The sequence below is a fragment of the Mytilus trossulus genome, chromosome 14 (assembly GCF_036588685.1).
Source record: "Mytilus trossulus isolate FHL-02 chromosome 14, PNRI_Mtr1.1.1.hap1, whole genome shotgun sequence".
Lineage (NCBI taxonomy): Eukaryota > Metazoa > Mollusca > Bivalvia > Mytilida > Mytilidae > Mytilus > Mytilus trossulus.
In genome coordinates, this window is record NC_086386.1 from 24503726 (window position 1) to 24524399 (window position 20674).

The 20674-nt window shown below is 30.2% G+C and overlaps 1 protein-coding gene across 5 annotated transcripts in view; it reads right to left on the minus strand.

Moving 5' to 3' along the window:
- LOC134697376 (GRB2-associated-binding protein 1-like) overlaps positions 1-20674 on the minus strand; it is a 43341-nt gene that overhangs the window by 14334 nt on the left and 8333 nt on the right. For 2 of the 5 annotated variants that reach the window (XM_063559630.1, XM_063559627.1), the window contains exon 2: positions 8971-8997. The exons of 1 other annotated variant lie outside the window; for it this stretch is intronic. In XM_063559630.1, the coding sequence (XP_063415700.1) occupies positions 8971-8997 (27 nt within the window). Of the gene's footprint in view, positions 1-407; positions 562-3584; positions 3698-8970; positions 8998-20674 lie in introns of those variants that run through there. 2 more of the 5 variants (XM_063559632.1, XM_063559631.1) reach the window with 2 other exon arrangements.

A 20674-nucleotide genomic window follows, 5' to 3' on the forward strand; every position in this document is an offset into this window, starting at 1 on the left:
AACCCAGGACAAAGGGGGGCTCCAACTATATGTCCCCATTCAAATACATTGATCGTCCAAAAAAAAGGGGGGTTCCAACTCCTGGAACCCTCCACCTGGATCCGCCACTGGGGATAACCTAGCAACTCAATTCACAAAAAATCTTACTTAATTTAAGCATAACTTTTTGTCAAGATAAGAGTAATGTAATTTTTCATTTACTTTTAGTACATTGAAGAAAATCCCTCAAATGATTACAAAATGATGGATAGAATGATTAAGTATACTATAATACTATATAATTAACAAGATGAGTATGCAAATTTCAAATAACAATGTATACATTCTTTATACAAGATAATATCCTGATTCAGACAGACAAATAATGTTAATATCCTTTAAAAGATACAATTCATCAAAAAACTTACTTTTTCTGGTGTCCAAATCAAAAGTACAGGTAACTCCCAACAACAAATTTTTATATTTGTAAACTTATTACTACACAAAAATGTCAGGTACCGTACTTTTTAAAAATCCAGTCACAGTTTATCACTTGCCAATCTTAACACTTTCTCCTTATTTTTAACAAAAATATTAAATTATATAGGATCAGCTTATGGTGTTAAATTGACATCCTCATTGGGAAGAAATATCCTGTATGATCATTAAATATACGATAAATGACAACCTAGCAGTAATAAAAATCTTGTCCTTTTGTGCATTGTACTGGAGGACAAAATAACAATTAAATGTTTTTGATGATCACGAACTACGGAGAGTGGTCAACCCTAATTTATCACAATCCTTATTCATAAAAGTTTTTCATCCATTATAAAATAACTATGATTAAAATTAAAATTTACAATGCAAAATGGGTCCAATTCAACACACCATGCTTGGCCGTGATAAATCAACAGATGCATTTGATGTATTGCCGTAGATAAATTTATTCTAAATCATGGGGAAAAAACAACCCTGGACATTAAGATTTTTGGTTAATAAAACCTGTGGTTTAAAAAATGTTTACTCATACTTGACTGGGGGAGAAATGAGTAACCGTGGATAATTTCATGCCCTCAGTCTCCATAATAACCGTATCATCATTTCAGTGAGTGCGTCATGATGAAAAGTTTTTTTTTCAAATTTTACAAATTTGTCAAATCACATTAAGCATTAAGTAACTGGTAGATCATATTTCAATGTGTCCACAGGTATTTTCTGATGATGAACAATTTCACCCCCTCAGTCTTCTTAATTATCTTTATTTCAGTGAATGGGTCATGATGAAAATGATGTTCTTCAAATTTTACGAATTTGTCAAATCACTTTCAGCATTAAAGACACATAATAATGGTAGATCATATTTCTATGTGTCCACAGTTATTTTCTTATGGTTAAAAAGGTAATCTTAGGACATAAAAGGGATAGTATTTTATTTTTTACATGGTTTTATTGTTAACAAGGTCAAATACCTTTCATCAAGTTTCTGCATACTAAACAAACATGTTTTCTATTGAAAAACATTTAAATATTGTTATGCTTACGTGTTTTTGCCACAATAATGGACAAATAAGCAAATCCTTAAGTAAAACAATGAAATTAACATGTTGTGACGATGAAGACACAAATAAACAAACGTAATGACGATTAATCAATAATTTGCATACAACGAATCGTGCTTGTAGTGCATCAGTATAGCCAGTGATTTCTAATTTACATGCCTTCATGAATATGAGAAAAAACATGTTGTGCGTAGAAATCGTAAAAACTTAATAAACCTTTGTTATGAATCTAAATAAAAATATTTTGTAACCCTACTGTAGATACAAAATTACATTCTGAAATACTAAACAGTAAATTAATTAAACAAGGAATGTGTTGTGAAAAAAAGAATCATGTTTCATAAAGCATATACCTTTCTTGAGTCTTTTAAGTGTGTTTAAACTTCAAATTACAGATACATGTATCATATAAAAAACAAGAATGTGTCCATAGTACACGGATCCCCCACTCGCACTATCATTTTCTATGTTCAGTGGACCGTGAAATTGGGGTCAAAACTCTAGTTTTGAATTACATCTAGGAAGGTCATATCATAGGAAACATGTGTACAAAGTTTTAAGTTGATTGGACTTCAATTCATCAAAAACTACCTTGACCAAAAACTTTAACCTGAAGCGGGACAGACGGAAGAACAAACTTACTAACTGACCCACAGGCCAAAAAACATAATGCCCATAAATGGGACATAAAAACGATTACTGAGGAGTAATATCAACAATTCATCCACAAGAATAAATATTATATTATTGGTTGGCTCTTTTGGTATACAAAAAATAAAAGACTGCAATGAACCAGTAAAATTGAGACAAACAAATAAAATTTGATTTATTTTCTAAACAAATAAGAAATATAATGAACCACTTTGTCTTCTTACGATTTTGTCATTTTTTTTTTAAATCGTAACACAGGATGCACATTTTAAACAAAGAAAATGTTTTTTTTGGGAAACAATCATCAGCTCTTATCTGAAGCATTGTGATAGAGCATACAAATTCAATGTTTTTACTGAAACAGACAAGATAATATATCCTACCAATTGGGTATTCACTTAACATTGAGACAATTTTGCCAGAGAAAAAAAAAAGAAAATAAGAAAAGCATTATATTATTCAAAATAAAGAAAATTTTGTGTTAAAGTGATTAGATAGTTACATGTATTGTATAAACAAAATATGGTTTAGCCCTTTCAAATAGTGAAAATCTAAAAAAGAATATAAGTAGAAAGATTGTTTTTTACATATATATTTTTTTGAATATTTGTGATGCAAAGTTCAAGTAAGGTTAAGAAGAGAGATGTTCTTAGTTTATATACAGACACTGGTAATTAAATTACCTTTTGGGTTTCCAATATTCTACATCTATTTGGAATTCTGATTGATTGATTGATTAATTGTTGCTTAACGTCCAGTTGCCTTTTTTTCATTTAAAAAAAATAATTTGAAAATATAGCCAAATCTATGCATGTTTTTACAAAAATTGCTTACAAATGACTAGCCAGACTATACACTTATTGTGATGCTATTATACTGCACTACCACTATTGTTTGTTTTAAACTACCATTTTGTCATTTTAATACAAACATAAAAAATTCTACTACTTAGATTCAATTTACAAGTTAATGGCTCTGAATGCACCTTGTCCTGTGTTTTTCAATAAGTGATGGTTCAGAAGACATACAAATTATTTATATACATCATCTGAGCATAACAATATAAACTAAGAAGTTCTAACAGTTATAAGATATATGATCGAGTTTCTTAAATATTCATATTTTATTAAATCATAACACTGCAAAAGATAATATCTTATTATATATTCACTGATCCTAATGTAAACCCCCCAAAATAGTCAAATATTATCCACTAAATATTTCAAGCTTTTAATGTGATTATAAATGATAATATCTATTTTGTATTCATGAATTAATGGATGAATTTCTTTTTCTTTTATGTAATGTATTCAAAATTTACATATCTTATATAACATATTTACTTACTATTATAATTCAACAATATACACCAACAGGTATAAATAAACATACCAAAATGTGGGAAAATTAACTCCAAAGTGATAATTCTATAGTTTAAAGTTCAAATTCCATCAAGAAAGATAATTGAGAGTACATCAGCATCAGATTACTTAAGGAAGTTAAAAGGCACATGTACACCTGGGATTCCCAACCAATTAAAGGTATCAGATTTATATACCAAGATCAAACAAAATACCTGATAATTCAAATAACAGGTATGGGCTATTTTTAGAATGTTAGATTCTGCATTGATATATAAATGTCATGTTAATAGATCTTATTGTTTTAAATTCCTGGCATTCTTCTGAATTCAAGTTTGACTGAATTTTTCAAGGCTCAAAGATTCAATAACAAACAGAATTTTACAAGGCAACATTATTAAACACTCGAAGATGCAACAACCTATAATTTAAAAGAGAATGACCTTTGTACAAAATGTAAAATGTCTGTGAACTTGTGTCAAAAATTTATTATATTATCTATAAGGTCAATATTTTTTTAAGAGATTTAAATTGTTTTGGGTATTATTTAGATTTCACACCATTATTAAATGTATATTATTTGATAAACAAATATCAAAAGCCTATAATGGACTGTTCTGAATATTTCTTATAGTAAAATCTTATCATATTTCATTTTTTTTCTAAAATAATTTTATGTAAGTAAGTGAAAAAAAGAAGGTTATTTATTTTGATTTAGAGCATTGAAGAACAGCAAAAAATGACTACTTAACTTTACCATAAATTTACAAGTCAATCTAGGGTATGCTGTCTTGTAACTTCCAACCCATATCCAGTGCTTTATCAATTCGTTTAATCATTTTCTTACTTTTAGCCAAGGTTTTATTAACTCCTAAGTGTAAACATTTTTATCAATCACATACGAAATTTTTCTATGTTAGATAAATGAACAATTTTGAGGATTTAATTAAATATATAAGTGGTTAAGTAATCTAATACATTATCATATACTTGTTGTCACTATACAATCAGCAGAATCTCAATAAGTATCATTTGACCAAAAAAAACAACTCTCTCTTTAAATTTCATTTATCAATTCAAACATCAACTTCCATTTAAGAGTTAAATATACTTACTTTATATATTATTAGTTATCAGACATAAGTATTTCCTTGATCAATTAATTACAAGAAAATGATTGTTTCGTAATAAAAGTTCTTCTAAACAAAGCCGATGGCAATTGTCACAGACAAGACAAGATGGGTTGTTTCACTTGTGTTATTTCCCTAAATCAAACGAAACATTATTTCAGAATCAGTGTTATTCTGTACAGAAATGACACAAGCTCAAATATCATATTATGCTCCAGTGATTTTTCTTCATAAAAGTACACTCACCGAAATCAAAAGTCACTGTTTTCGATTATGAAGATCCTTAAAGTTTAAAGACTACATGTTTTTGAATTTCAAATCAATACTAAAATGATGTCATATGAATAAGGAGCTTTTTAAACATGCAATTTGTCAAAACATTTTAATTAGTTAGTTAAGAAGTTTGCCATGCGGTCTAGTGTATCTTATACAATAGACTTTTGTATTAAGACTATTTTCCATTCATTAGACAGGTAATTCAGATTTTTTGCTCATCTCATTCATATTAAAAAAATATTAGTTAAAATGTTAACAACAAAAATATATTCAATGTACTTCTACGATCCTGAAATGTTATAAAATGGCCATCTAATAGATATAGGAAGATGTGGTGTGAGTGCCAATGAGACACTCTCCATCCAAATAACAATTTAAAAAGTAAACCATTATAGGTTAAAGTACGGCCTTCAACACAGAGCCTTGGCTCACACCGAACAACAAGCTATAAAGGGCCCCAAAATTACTAGTGTAAAACCATCTAAGACTGTTACGGTGCACAAAAAAACAAAATGCCTCAAAATCCTCGTTTGATTTCAAACTGATTCTGAGGCAAACAATCCATACCTAAGTTACAAGGCATGGCAAATAGTATTTCGCGATCGATCTTTACTGATACTTTCAAATTTGCTGTGCAATTTTTGTTCATATATGGATATACCTAATGTTCTTTGATTTTATATCTGACATGGAGAGTATCCTCATGACCAGATGAAACAAGAATGTGTCCAAAGTACACGGATGCCCCACTTGCACTCTCCTTTTCCATGTTCCATGGACTGTGAAATTGGGTAATAATCTAATTTGGCATTAAAATAAGAGAGATTATATTATAGGGAACATGTGTACTAGGTTTCAAGTTGTTTGGACTACAATTTTATCAAAAACTACCTTGACCAAAAACTTTAACCTGAAAATCCCACTTTCATTTTCTATGTTCAGTGGACCATGAAATTGGGGTCAAAAGTCTAATTTGGCATTAAAATAAGAAAGATTATATTATAGGGAACATGTGTACTAACTTTCAAGTTGATTGGACTTCAATTTTATCAAAAACTACCTTGACCAAAAACTTTAACCTGAAATTCCCACTTTCATTTTCTATGTTCAGTGGACTGTGAAATTGGGGTCAAAAGTCTAATTTGGCTTTAAAATTAGAAAGATCATATCATAAGCAACAAGTGTACTAAGTTTCAAAATGATTGGACTTCACCTTCATCAAAAACTATCTTGACCAAAAACTTTAACCTTAATGGACGAACGGACGCACAGACGGGCGGACGAACGGACGCAGACGGGCGGACGAAGTAACGGACAGACCAGAAAACATAATGCCCCTCTACGAACGTAGGTGGGGCATAAAAATGGACAAAAAAGTCAACCCAAGGCTGGCATTGTTTTTGCCACTAGAAGACCATGGTTGTAAGTTGATGAAAAGTTGAACAAACAGAAATAAACATTAAGCAAATCCCAACATTAAATAATCCAGGGTTTTATACAGATTTATAAGCCCTTCATATATATATATACTCATAGGTATAGGAAGATGTGGTGTGAGTGCCAATGAGACAACTCTCCATCCAAATAACAATTTAAAAAGTAAACCATTATAGGTTAAAGTACGGCCTTCAACACGGAGCCTTGGCTCACACCGAACAACAAGCTACATAGGTCATTTAGGTAGTTCATAAGCAAAAAAAAAAAGCAAATAAATTCATAACTTCAATAATAAGCCAGCCCTGCCAAACATTGTATATTGAGGAAACCAAGCTGGGATGTAACCAATTCAACATTCTTAAAGCCATAAAGCTAAAGCTAAACATAGAAATAACCAGCTTCTGAAAAGGAACAAAATTATTTTCAGTATGAGCTTTTTAAAATGAAATTTAAATGAAATTCAAATATAACTCATAAAATAACTTTGCATGTGTGTTAGCAATAGTCACATTTCACATTACCTATAGGCAAGTGAAACTGAGAATAAAAGCTTTCCAAAAATGTTTTCCCCTTCTGCTTGATGACATAATTTTCTGGGAAATATAATTTAAGTCATACTATGATGTGATTTATTTGATTCTTAGCAAAAAAAGCAAAATTTCGGGAAATGTTTTACTATTAGTTAAGAATAAAGCTCATCTCTAAAACTGATCTTTTCCCAGTCACAATAGAAAATGATAGATGCACTTCACTCTACGGGTTCTAATAATCACAATCTGAATTTGAAATTGCACCTTTTTACTGACTATTACAATTTATGGCTGCACAACCTAAAAGGACTAGTAATACATAGCAAATGCATGGTTTTTCAAGAAAATAAAGATTACATACGTCATAATATTGAAGATCAATACTTTGATTTTGTACATTTCTAAGTAGTAATATATATAAAAAAATATAAATACTTGTGTTTGTACTCCTGGCTTGTAACTTTTGTTACCTCTCTCGCTTGTTTTGTACATATTGTAAATATTTATTGTTGTATTTGTTATCTCTTTACCGATGTAATGCATTGGGTTTATGAGAATAAAGATATATGCGAACTTATCCCCATTCAAACTTTTCCTTTCATCAAATTTATGCTACTCATTGATTTTTTTATCTCTGACCTTGAAATGCAGAGGCTCAAATTAAAAAAATATTTGATGAAAACTGGACCAAATTAAGAATGCTTGCACACAAGGTTAAATCCTCAGCAATATTAAGGTTAACATTTGACTTTCAACCTTGACTCTATGAAGAGTTCAAGCTCTTACTCTTAGTAATAATTAGACAAGAAATGAAACATTTGACTTTTGACCTTGACACTACATACAATACAAGCTCTCTCAATTAGGCAAGCGATTGACAATTCTATATGAAAATTAAACACAAGACAGAAACTGTCTAGCTGCATATATACAAACTTAAATCTTTCCAGAGTAGGATTTTGACTAATGTCAATGACCTTGACTTTCAAGAGTTAAAGCTGTGCCTTTGACCTATCATTGGACATTGTTTTGATACATATTGGATACATGTATTGTTGACAAAAGAGAATTAAAACATGATGCTGTTTAATATTCTAAATAAAAAATGTGACTAAAATGTTGCTCTAAAATTAACACAGCATATATTTCATAACAAGTGTCAAAGTAACAATATCAAGAAGGATGTCTTATCCATCTTCAAATGTTTCAACATTCATGCTTGTGTAACAACCACCAAAAAAATAAAAATAATCACATAAACTAGAAAGTAAAATAACAATGTGTTGCAAATTTATTAATAAAAGAAATTAAAATAAAATAAAAATGTTTGACACTTAAACATATCTCTCTAGTTTTGCAGTAACTGATTTTTTTTTTAAATGATTAAAGTCATCCTTGTAAATGGTGCAATAAAGCAAAAAAAAGTTTGATTTATATACGCCATGTATACACATCTTCCTAAATCTATTGTAAGATACCTCAATTTCCTAAGACAGCAAATTTTAATTCTTATTCAAATATGATGGAAACCAAATATCATTATTATTTGAAATGCAAAGTCTACTTTTCCTAAATAGACCATGGTCCTCATGTGCACTTGACCTGATGGGTGAGAATTTAAATTGAGTAGCATACAAATATATCCATAATTAAAAATGTACACAAAAAATTAAGATGTTAAAATTGGATATTCTAAATCTGAAAGTTCTAGTTTCTATGATTCCACATCCAATTACAGATAAATGCAATGTCCCAAAACTCTTTTTTTTAGTCAGAATACAAACTTAATCTAAATATATATTTCAATGTTATTGATGTTGTTTTTAAAAGAAGGCAGATGGGAAAATTAATTTGTTAGTTAACAGAAACTGCAAGAATAGATAGATATTCTGAGTGCCACAATGAAAAAAAAAATGCCATTTCATGCATGAGTTAGTACATGTGGTCATTCCACACGACTGATCACGCATGCTAAAACAGTCATGCACACGTGACTAATTTGGAAAAAAACAAAAAAGAAACAACCAGAAAATGAACGACTTACACTTGTGTCCATAGCATCCTGAGAGAACTGTAAAAATAAGATAAAATTAGAAAAATATCATAATGTTTGACCAATCTGACATAAATTGAGATTTTGTCTCAATAATTTGCTTAACAAGCATCTGACAACAATGCATTCTACTTTCTATTTGAGGTTTAATTATATTCCCCAATGAAATTTCAGCCTTCAGATTTCTATAGCTGTGTATGAATTATCATTAGGGAAAAACAAGAGAATCCTGAATGCTCTCTTAAACAGAAAGAAGCTCTTACTATGGGCTCTGCTTATAAGTACTAAGTGTTGTCAGTTCTTTGTGATACACGGTATGTTTTTTTCATCAGATTGATCTTTGCCTTAAACAATGCATGTAGATCATGTTGCTAGTATATTCAACTGTAGCAAAAGTGTGAAAAATATAAATCAAAAATCAAATTATACAGCAGTCAAAGACGAGTAGTGTCAATGGTATACACAAAAAAAACCAAGTATATTGAATATCTAAAGTAAAAGAAATACAAAATGGGCAGACAGGATGCCAAAGCTGATTGATGGTCAGTATATCTCCTTGAGTATAAATATAGTGACTAGTCTTATTCATATTTTGCCACAAATGTGGTTTAAAATATATCAAGAATAACAAGGATAATTGTTACATGAATATGTCATAAATGACTATAATTAATTGTGTAATTCTTAAAGAGAACTTTGCTGATACTTTCTACAACTTTCTGTTCATTAATTCCTGCAAAACATTCCCTGGTATAACAATGTTATTACAATAAAAAAAAATACATATTTAACTTCAATATCCTATGATACATTTGTATGGTAAACCTTGCTACCTTTTATTTAGATTATAAATTTCTTTGCAATTGAAATTGTCAGAGTTACTTCCCTTTTAACAATTATTAGAATTCTCTCCATGTATTTTTTAGGACTTTGGAACAGTACTTAATTTTCTAACATTATACTATATATACAAGTGGCACAGGTTTATGTTGAATTTCACCCTTGCTGATTACGAGAAAAATACCCATAAGATATGAACAACTAATGGTTATTAATTTATTACTGTAAGTTTTTTGTAAAAAAAGCTGAATTTTAGCTATTTAATTGTCTTAGGTAATTCAAAGACATACAAAATTCTCAATCACCTGCTTTTACAATGCAAATCACCATCAAAATCTATATTAGATTTGATCACCTTGTATGTATTGCAGCTAGAGCTTACATTTTGGACTATTAATAAACTTAAATAGCCATGCTTTCTTCAAACATGTGAGTATGTGATTTTGCTTCATTTACTTTTTGGAGCTCTGTTCTCATAAAAAAATCATTCTACCAACTGATTCATTAACTTTTTGAGCTGTCCTTAAAAAGTCATTCTACCAGCTTAAAATGCAAACATGAACAAACATGCCATGTAGTATGAGTTTTGCTCATTGTTGATAGCTGTATGTTAACTTGTAGTAGCTTATATCTATGTCATTTAGTCTCGGGTGGAGAATTGTATATACAGCATCATCTCCCCTGTCGAGTTCTTATTTAAGTCTCAGGTGGAGAACTGTATATTAGGCACCACCTCCCCTGTCGAGTTCTTATTTAAGTCTCAGGTGGAGAACTGTATATTAGGCACCACCTCCTCTGTCAAGTTCTTATTTAAGTCTCGGGTGGAGAATTGTATATTCGGCACCACCTCCCCTGTCGAGTTCTTATTTAAGTCTCGGGTGGAGAATTGTATATTCGGCACCACCTCCCCTGTCGAGTTCTTATTTAAGTCTAGGGTGTAAAATTGTATACATGTATTCGGCATCACCTCCCCTCCTAATTTTTACATAAAACAAACCACTTGAATTTGAGTATTAATATACAATGCAAGATACAAAAGAGACAGAGAGCACACACATCTTTTAAATTATCAAGAAATTGTACCAACATATGGAAGATTATATATAAAACTAACTCGTCGACCTTCTTTAAATGTTTGATGTTTTAGACTATAAATACAGATCATTAGAGACATAGTGGGTGGACATCAAACCAATCCTTAACGCATCTCTTTGTACATTGAAGGTTGATTTAAAATATTCACACATAAATTGCATCATATCCTTTAAAACTAATATTCTTATTCAGCATAATTCAAACCCACAATTACATAATTATCTTCGTAATTATCTCTGAAAACTGTTTCTCTTTCAAATCTTTCCTAGAATTTTCTATTTAAGATTCGTTACCAATTTTAAAAAGTTTCCTCAATAACTAAATTTAACCCTGGATACTCAGAAATAAAAATCAATCTATCATAATATGTTTCATGGTAAAATACTTCAAACCAAATCGTCTAACTTCTGGTGCTTCGTTTGAACATTAACTTAAAGCTAATAATGAAAACACTGATGAACAGATGGGTAAATGGACTAAAAGACCTGATCTGCAATTCGCCGTTTCAGAATCTAATGCATTCTGGGTAATATTGTCAAAAGCGTACACCAAAACATTTTGAATGGTTTAAAACGTTCTAAACAATGATAATTGAGCCAATGACGTTATGTTATTTTCATTTTGATGTACGAACAATGAGATTACCCATAGTCCTAAGATTCGGAAAAGGCAAATTGTATATTCACTATATTGTACATTCATATTGAACATGTGTGGGCCATACATACAAACTCATCCTTTAATTGGTCATAGATGGATAATTATACTATAGCAAGCATACTAACATACATCTCCTTATATCTTTTATGAATACAAAAAAGTTTCAAGTTGATGCGACCAATTGAATCCCTATTCAAATTTGTGCCACTAGTCTGAAATGCCAAAAATTTGTGGTAACATGTGATAGATTTTGCATACAATGAGATATTATAGCTCTGCAATTGAAATTAAGACTTCAAATCTTTAAATTTGAAATTGGTACGTTTACATATTGAATGAGGACGTTGACTGAGCAGAGAAACTTTGTATCATCTACCATACAATGATGACAAACAATTATACAGCACTACATGGAATGATAGTTATTCTGGGGCATGCATTAAATAGATCATTTAAGTTTTGGTGAACGTAAGTAAAAACATTAACATACCTTTACTTTTAAACATCTTCATGTAATTTGAAATAACTGATTGAAAGTTTTGTGTTTTTATAAAATTTGACAGGTGATAAGACAGGTGAGGGAAGTTACCTGTAAAATACACCTGGTAACATGTGGCAAGCGATACATTATTGAAATTATCATCTTTTAACACCAAAAATTATGTTTTTGGTAATCATTCATTTTCTTTTATGTAAATTATAAAAATCTGAATTTAATTCGTTGACATTCAAACACTTTGTTAGTATCTATGGTAATAATACTCATTGATATTTATACCCAAGGACAAATATCATATTATATCATAAGTTTTCCAGTATGTTTTTTTTTTTTAGATCTTTGTCACTTTCAAACAAGAATAATATTGCGTTAAATAAAGGCGCTTAAAAAGAAATGTTTGTGCTTGCATGGAAATGAGATCTCAAATTTCTCAGAGTTTTAGGATAAACTTATAAATGAAGTTTCCAGTTATGGTCATTGATCAGGTTAAAGGGGCACTAGCTATGAGATATATATGTTTTTTGCTCAATCATTAATGAAATGCAAATAGCGAAATAATAATTATAGTTTTTAGCAGTCAGTATTGTTCAATTTTGGCAAAATAAGTTTCAAAACATTGATTATTAATTATTCACTTGCAAGTGAATAGTATGACCTCATTTGTACTCATGTGAATTTTAATTTAACCTCTTACCTTGAGATAGATAACACACGATTTGTATGTGTACAGTTATTTAAGTAAAAGAATGTCAACATCAAAAGTGAAACAAAGGTAAATCTTTTGATTGACTGATTCGATCCACAGGTAAAAATGATGATAAACATTTATTTTTCATCCATAATATGAAATTAAATAGACCTAGAAGAATCTATAACAGCACGAGTTTGCATTATCTATTTGTATTTATATTTATATTTACATTGCTTATATGGTCATTCGATGACTTGAGAGTTAACTTGATAATTAAATAGATGCCTTCTAGACTAAAATACACACAAAACCAAGCTACATATTTTCATGCGGGTGCCCTGTTAACTCTTTATTTTAGATTTTTACTAGTTAGGATAAATGTTTTATATTGTTATAAATCGAATATTAGAAATTAATTAAAATCGGTGAACATGAATTTGACAGCTAGTGCCCGTTTAAAATATGTAAACACTAAGTATACTAAATGTGTATTCACAATATAAAACAATGAGAAACAGTGGTTGATTTTCTTGTAAAGCAAAGTTTAAAAACATTTAAAATTTAGGAACTTAAATTGTTAAGTTGAAAGTAAAACCATGACGACATCAGTTTCAAAATATGCATATATATGTCTTTATTTTATAATGTTTTGAAATACTTTTTTCTCTTCATTATATTATTATGAATGATTTCAGGAGGGATTCACAGGAATATAAAGTTGCAAATGGAATTGATCATATTTAAGCTAGGAGAAATTAGGACAAATTGGGTCTAATTAATTTATTCTTTATATATTTTTTTTTTTTATAAAACATGTTTAAAATAAATCTCACAATCAAAAAAATTTCAAACAGAATAAAACAATAGCCAATACTTTGGAAAAAAAACTCTGCTTTAGCACATGAAATTGCTATAAATTAAAACTATTTCATCCCTTATCGTACACTTAGTTCTGTTATGTATATCTGTAACAGTGATGGGTGATTAGAAATTAGAAACAATAATATAACGACAATCATCCTTATCACACATCACACACATTTTCGAAAAAGACTGTCCTTTTAAAAGCAAATTAAAATGTAAGCTCTGCCCGATCATTTGAAATAACATTAGTAATACTGTAATTGGTTGCAGTCTTTTTATATTCTCTTTTGTCATAAATCAGGCCAGGCCATTGGTATTTTCATTTGGATTCAATAGATAGCTGTTTGTTGGCAATCATATCACATATGATCACCCATATTGTTTGGGATTGCACCTTGTGAATAGATGCTAGGTGAGTGAAAGACTCCATTGAGCATCTATCCTCCCTGGCCTAGTATCTTTAAAAACAAATTAAAGCTAAGTAGGAATTTGATTCATAGTATATTTGCTTTCTTTCCCATTTTAAAAGTTATATGAAAATAATAAGGCTTAAAAATAAAAGAAATGACACATTGAGGTGTACTGAACCTACAGATGTTGCCATTAACATTCACATTTAGAGTTATCTCTCTTTGAATGACTGGATATACATGTAATGCTTACATCAGCCTATGCTAGTTTCTCATGACATTTTGTGACAGTTTGTCTTGTTTTTATATTAATCTGTAATTCCCATGAACAATCAACAATACGGAATTGTTTGAAAATGAGTCATGTATGAAGATAAAAATCTAAGTGTCTAGGTATAAAAATATAGAAAATTTATGAATTCACTTTTATTTCCTCATTTGTACCAAAAAAAGAACAATAAAATATATCACTACTACTATAAAACTATTTCAAGCAAAAATGTGTAGACTAATTCAAACATTGATATAGAAAAAGTTTGTGCTCAAACCATGGTTTCTTTGTTGCGAAAAAGCACAAACAAGAATAACTTATTATTGGTATGGAGCTAATGGGTCTTAACCCTAGTTTGTACTGTTTTGACTAGAATACAACTTTTATTATGCTACCAAGGTAAAACTAATTTAAACACACATAAAATTCTCTCTTACCCATAAGTCTTTTGACTTAAATAAAAACTCTTCTATTGCCATTAAAGCAGACCGCTCTGTTCAAATCAGTGTCTACAAGTTAAGTAGTTTTGAAGATTTAAGGTTTCTATTGACACAATTTGAGCATGAGTTACTTCCCTTTATCATCACGATGGATGTCTATGTGTATAAATGGTTATTCATTAATAGGCTGTCAGCCTATTATAGAATGGGGTGGGGGGGGGGGGGGGGGGGGGGGGTGGGGGGGGGGTGTACCTCTTTATTTTAACCTGTTTTGTCCTTTTTCAAAGTGTTGTTAACTGAGGTAAATTTAAACTCACAGTTGACTGTTTTCCACCCACTGTGTTAACTGTTATCAGCATTATTTGCATTAGTTGTTAACTGTTTTTGCCAAAGTCGAGGTGTAATTAACATGTTAACCCCCTCATTATACTGACCACTACAGTGCTAGATATAAGAAAAGGTTGTTTTCTCAACAATATCTATTTTTTTTTAGTGTACCCTGATTCATCACTACAATCAATTGACAATCTAGAAAGGAACTCTTGTCAACCTGTTTAAACTGCATGTTTTAATTTGGTAAGTGAAAAAAAGTCAACCATTCATCCTGCCAAAATTGTGTCCAAGGGAGATAGCTCCCACTAAAAAAACTATCAAGGGAAATAACTGCTACTAAAAATACTATCAATCTGGTCAACTTTGTATAAATTAAATGTTCCTAGAACAGAACCACTGTAGACCTGGTATTATCGTTTTGGCTCAACAACAAAACCTGCACTGGTTAGTACTTTTATTAGCCTACAACGTAATCGTTTTGCATATCTTTTTGGTTTTTTATATAGTTGTGTATATAATTTTACTTTAAACAACAACCATTTATATTTAATAAATGTGTGCCTAATATATTCTATGCTTTACATTTTTTGTATGTCTCACAAGTGTAAAATTCTTACTCCCAGGGTACACTAAATTAATAAAATGGTCATAAAAATTTTACAATATTTGATCTTATTCAACCTTGTAACCAACATATTGTGACTCTCATTTAAAAAGTTACATGTACTAAGGAAATACCCATCCTTTACCTAACCAACAAATATCTATTTATCAATAATTTTTTTCAAACTATAATTCCTATGAAGTTATTCTCTACGCAAACATCATTACACAGGACCCAGGGAAGTGGGAGAAAAATAACTATAGATGATCATTAAACGCAGTAATTATTCACAACATTAAAATGTCATATTCTCTATCAGGAATTACAGCTTTCATAAAAATTTGTATTGAATCATAAATAATCTATCGGCATCTGCAACACTGTGACAGATGGCAAAGTTTGACTATTTACATAACAATAAGACTAAATCTACAAAGAATTACATTCTTGTATTTTTTTATCATAAAATGATGAGTGTCAAAGTGACTTTTCTATGTTTAAATCAATTATATCTTCCACAATTCAATAAAAAAGGGCATATAATATCGTACAATAAATGTCAAATTTGGAAATTGCAGATTTTCTAAATAGAAAATATATTTAAATCTTCTTAAAAAAGTGTGGACTCATATCAATGTCTCTTTAGCTATTTAATGCAAAGTCCTGTCTGACATTCTACAATCTTAAAACTTCATTCTACTCACTTTAACACACTCAGACTTAGGTCCCTTGCTCAATCAAGCTTTGCAATTAAAAAAAGTTTAAAAGGGGAATAACCCTAGAACAGTAAGTGACTCACTGCCTAAATTTTAACTCCTGTCTGCTAATTTTGGTTCTAGACATTGTGTATGAGTTTCATAAAATGAGCATGAGGCAAAGTTAAGGTAGATAAAGGGATATATATCGGACATATGGAAGGAAGGACAGAAAGACAGTCTAAAAAGACGGTCAAGGATAAAACTTAACACCCTTATTGCCTACTGCAGAGGTTTAAATCTAAAGTGTAATTTTCTTTGTGGCTTGAAAAATCCAGGTCAAAATAATTGCAATAACAAAGCTGTAAAAAATTTATATCTAATTATCTATGAAGCATTCTAATGCAACAATGTTTGTAACGTTCATTTTGATTGGATAACGTCACTTATTTACATGGCATCAATTGACAATTGATGCTATGGGATGTACGTGCAAGGGCAGAAGGCATATGAAAGATTTTAAATACATGTTTTAACGTTGTTTTCTGTCAGTTTCATAAGAATGGAGATAACAATATTGTATGTTAAGCTCCAACGGCATCAATTGGGGATTTGATGGTTGAAATACTTGTTAACTGTCTACGCTAACGTGTCACCAGTAAACTTAATTTTCGACCATCAAATTCTCAATTGATGCCGTCACAGCTTAAAATACAGTACAGTTATCTCCTAATTTGAAACAGACCTCAACTGATTCATAAGGCAACCCAGACCAAAGCAAAGTGAAAAGAAATTTGTACTTTTAGAGGATTTTCAATATTAACATACTAAATGCACTAAATGAATAAATGACATACATCATTAAACAATGAAAAGACAGTGGCGGATCCAGGGGGAGGGTTCCAGGGGTTGGAACCCCCATTTTTTGGATGATCAATGCATTTGAATGGGGACATATAGTTGATACCTCCCCTTTGTCCTTGGTTGGGAATCCCCCCTTTTTAAAATGGCTGGATCTGCCCCTGAAAGACCAATATATAGGTTCCACCAAGGATTTGAATGGTAACACTAACTATACAAATCCTTGCTTCTATCATGTTTTGCTAGGAAGACTAGATAATATTTTACAAATGTCACCGAAAATAGCGTTGTCTTATAACATTTAATGAATTGAAAGATGTTTAAACCACTTGAAATTGAACACATATTTTTCTAAGGAATTAATTCACATGTACCTATATATCCTATATGAATGTATGTATTTTAACATTTTAAGTAGATTTAACATTTGAGTGAAGTTTTATAAAAAGTTCCACGACAGAACCTGAAATTTTAATTGCTGTTGCATCACAAAGTTGAAACATAATTATTCATTCACTAAAGTATGAAAATAGAAGTTATGTTATAAAAAAAACATAAATTTTGAATGAAATGTTCACAAATCCAAATTTAAAGAATTGATAAGTTGAACAGGTGTGTATTCTCACCTATAATTAAAGGTAGACAGGTAGCTAAATAAGTTATAAATATGAGAGTAATTAACTGTTGCTGAATCTGGAGAGTTGTCAAATATTTCAAATACCAGACACAATTACATTATAAAAATATCTCAATTATTCTAAATATCATTAATGAATAGGGATTAACCAATCAAGAATTACAAACCAACACAAATTTAGCACAATATATACCTAGAAATATGTTATCAGGGTTTGACATAATCTTTTTCTGCTTCGAAACATGGTACTCAAAAACAAAGGCAAGTTTTAAATTGATGTGATATCAATATGAAAATCCAACTTAAACTGTCCTTATGATGTTGTTATCATTTACAATGTTTATCAATAAACTTTTATCTTTAACTATATTTTTTTTCATACCTCTTGTATGAAACACAGTCCCAAGTGACTTAAAGTGTTGTTTCATTTCCGATACAAGATAACAAGTTTTCTGATACAGGATAACAATTTTTTTGTGATACAATATAACAAGTTTTCTGATGATACAAGATAACAAGTTTTTTTCTGATACAGGATAACAAGTTTTCTGATACAAGATAACAAGTTTTCTGATGATACAAGATAACAAGTTTTTTTTTTATATAAGATAACAAATTTTCTGATACAGGATAACAAGTTTTCTCATACAGGATAACAAGTTTTCTCATACAGGATAACAAGTTTTCTGGTCAGCAACACAAAACAATCAACAACATAGATCAAGTAATTTATTTGAGAGTATCAATAGACCTATAGCTTCTTTCATATTTTACTGAAAAAATTGAAAAGTGGTCAATAGACTATTTTTCAGATAACACTTCCTTGAAATTAATGAATTATTTGACAACTTAAAATTCTCATCCATTTTAGTTATATTTATGTGTTTTAAGTGTCATTCAAACAAGTCTATTTCAAGTAGATAATAATATATACAATGAAGAAACCAATCTCTTGAAAAAGATTCATGTCAGCATTTTGCAAAGAGTTCCGCTCAAAATTGAAGGTAGCATCCTGAATGGGCAGAGGTGCTCCATGTAAAAGGCCTTTCTGTGTCTTATTGAGATAATGAATGGCAATAATAGCGCTGTTCTAATTGCATTGGGTTTTGTCAATTGCATGTTCACCATATACCCTTTCTAAGTTTCTTTTCCATTACGTAATATAATGACCCATTTTCCATGACCTATACAAATGCACTTCTTGACCTTTATGTACTTTATGAGTAAAAGACATGTCTCCATCAAACTACAAAGGATTCAATTACTCCCATTTAGAGTGGCTTAAACTTAATAGCTTCTTAATCTGCATAATCATCAAACAGAAGGAAAGTCTATCACTGTTTAAGTTAATAATAGATCAATAAGACTAATTTATAATGAACATCAATTTCAAGTGCAGAACATATGGACAGATGCACATGCAGGTTTCTATTAAAAATGACTGAGGACAATACTGAGGACAATGTATTGTAATTGATACCATACTAAAATAATTAAATCAGTCGTTTTAAAGGGTGGGTGGGTTGTTGGGTGGAGAGCCTTCATTTTGAAATGAAGTAAAAGTCTAATTGTTAAACTCATAGTCTATTTACATTAATATACTTGTCATTGGAAACTCAGAATTAATCTGTGGAAAGTTTTGACCAGTGACAAATATTTCATGCAAATTCCAGTACAAGTGCAAATTAACAATAGGTTTCGCAAGGTTGTCTACCAGGTTGGAGGATGGGAATTTTTTCTAGAACTTGAAGTTGAAGGGCAATGAATGTGAAAACCCATCAGACAGAAGTAGCATGCTCACAGAAAAAAATGTTTATAAATTTCACTGACAGAAATTTTATATGTCACTTGTATGTCATTGCCAATATTTACAAGAATTTATATTTTAAAGTAGTTTTTGTGAACAGGAAGTTGGTGAGTAGCTCCCACTCAACCTAACTTAAAGGGATAATACTTCCACCAAAAATTTATTCAACGAAACCTAGGGATAATATTCCCACCCAAATGTATTGAACGGAAACTAGAGATAATACTCCCACCAAACTTACTAGACAGAATCTTGGAATAATTCTCCCACCCAAATTTAGAGGAAAACAAAACTCCATTTCTTAATTCTAAGAATAATTTATATATATGTCAATGCACCAAACTCCTAGCAATGTAAATAACCATATGAACAGCTTGAATAATATATTGACATACTCCAAAACACTACATGCTCTACATATACTCTTATGTCTGTTGTTGGGAGACCAGTAACAAAAGACTTAATGCAGGCTGTATGAACTGTTTACAATACATCCACTTCATTTGAACTTTGGTGGATGGAAATGTCTCATTGGCAATCATATCCAGGCAACTCCCTATTTTTATAAAGATGTATGCTGAAGACCTTTAATCTTGTTTCAGCTATCACTTTATAACCTTTATCTTATAATCTCATCCACTTAACTATTATCATATAATCTCATCAACAAAGTCTAATAAGTTCAACAAAAGACCTCACACCAAAAGTGAATGGCGTGGATTGGTGGATGTGCAATTACATGTGTACCTTTAACAAGTTTAAGCCTATATTCAAATATTCAAATCATGTCTATTTGAATGGCATGATTAGATACAAAAAGAGTTAAAGATAAACCTGTTATTTCCTTATTCAAAATTTAAAATACATGTACTTTATATTTATGAAATGTAACTACATTTTGTACATTAAGTAAACACAGATACATGTAAGAGTTTTTATTGAGGAGCATAATATAATTATCTAGACATATATTATATACCAAAAACTT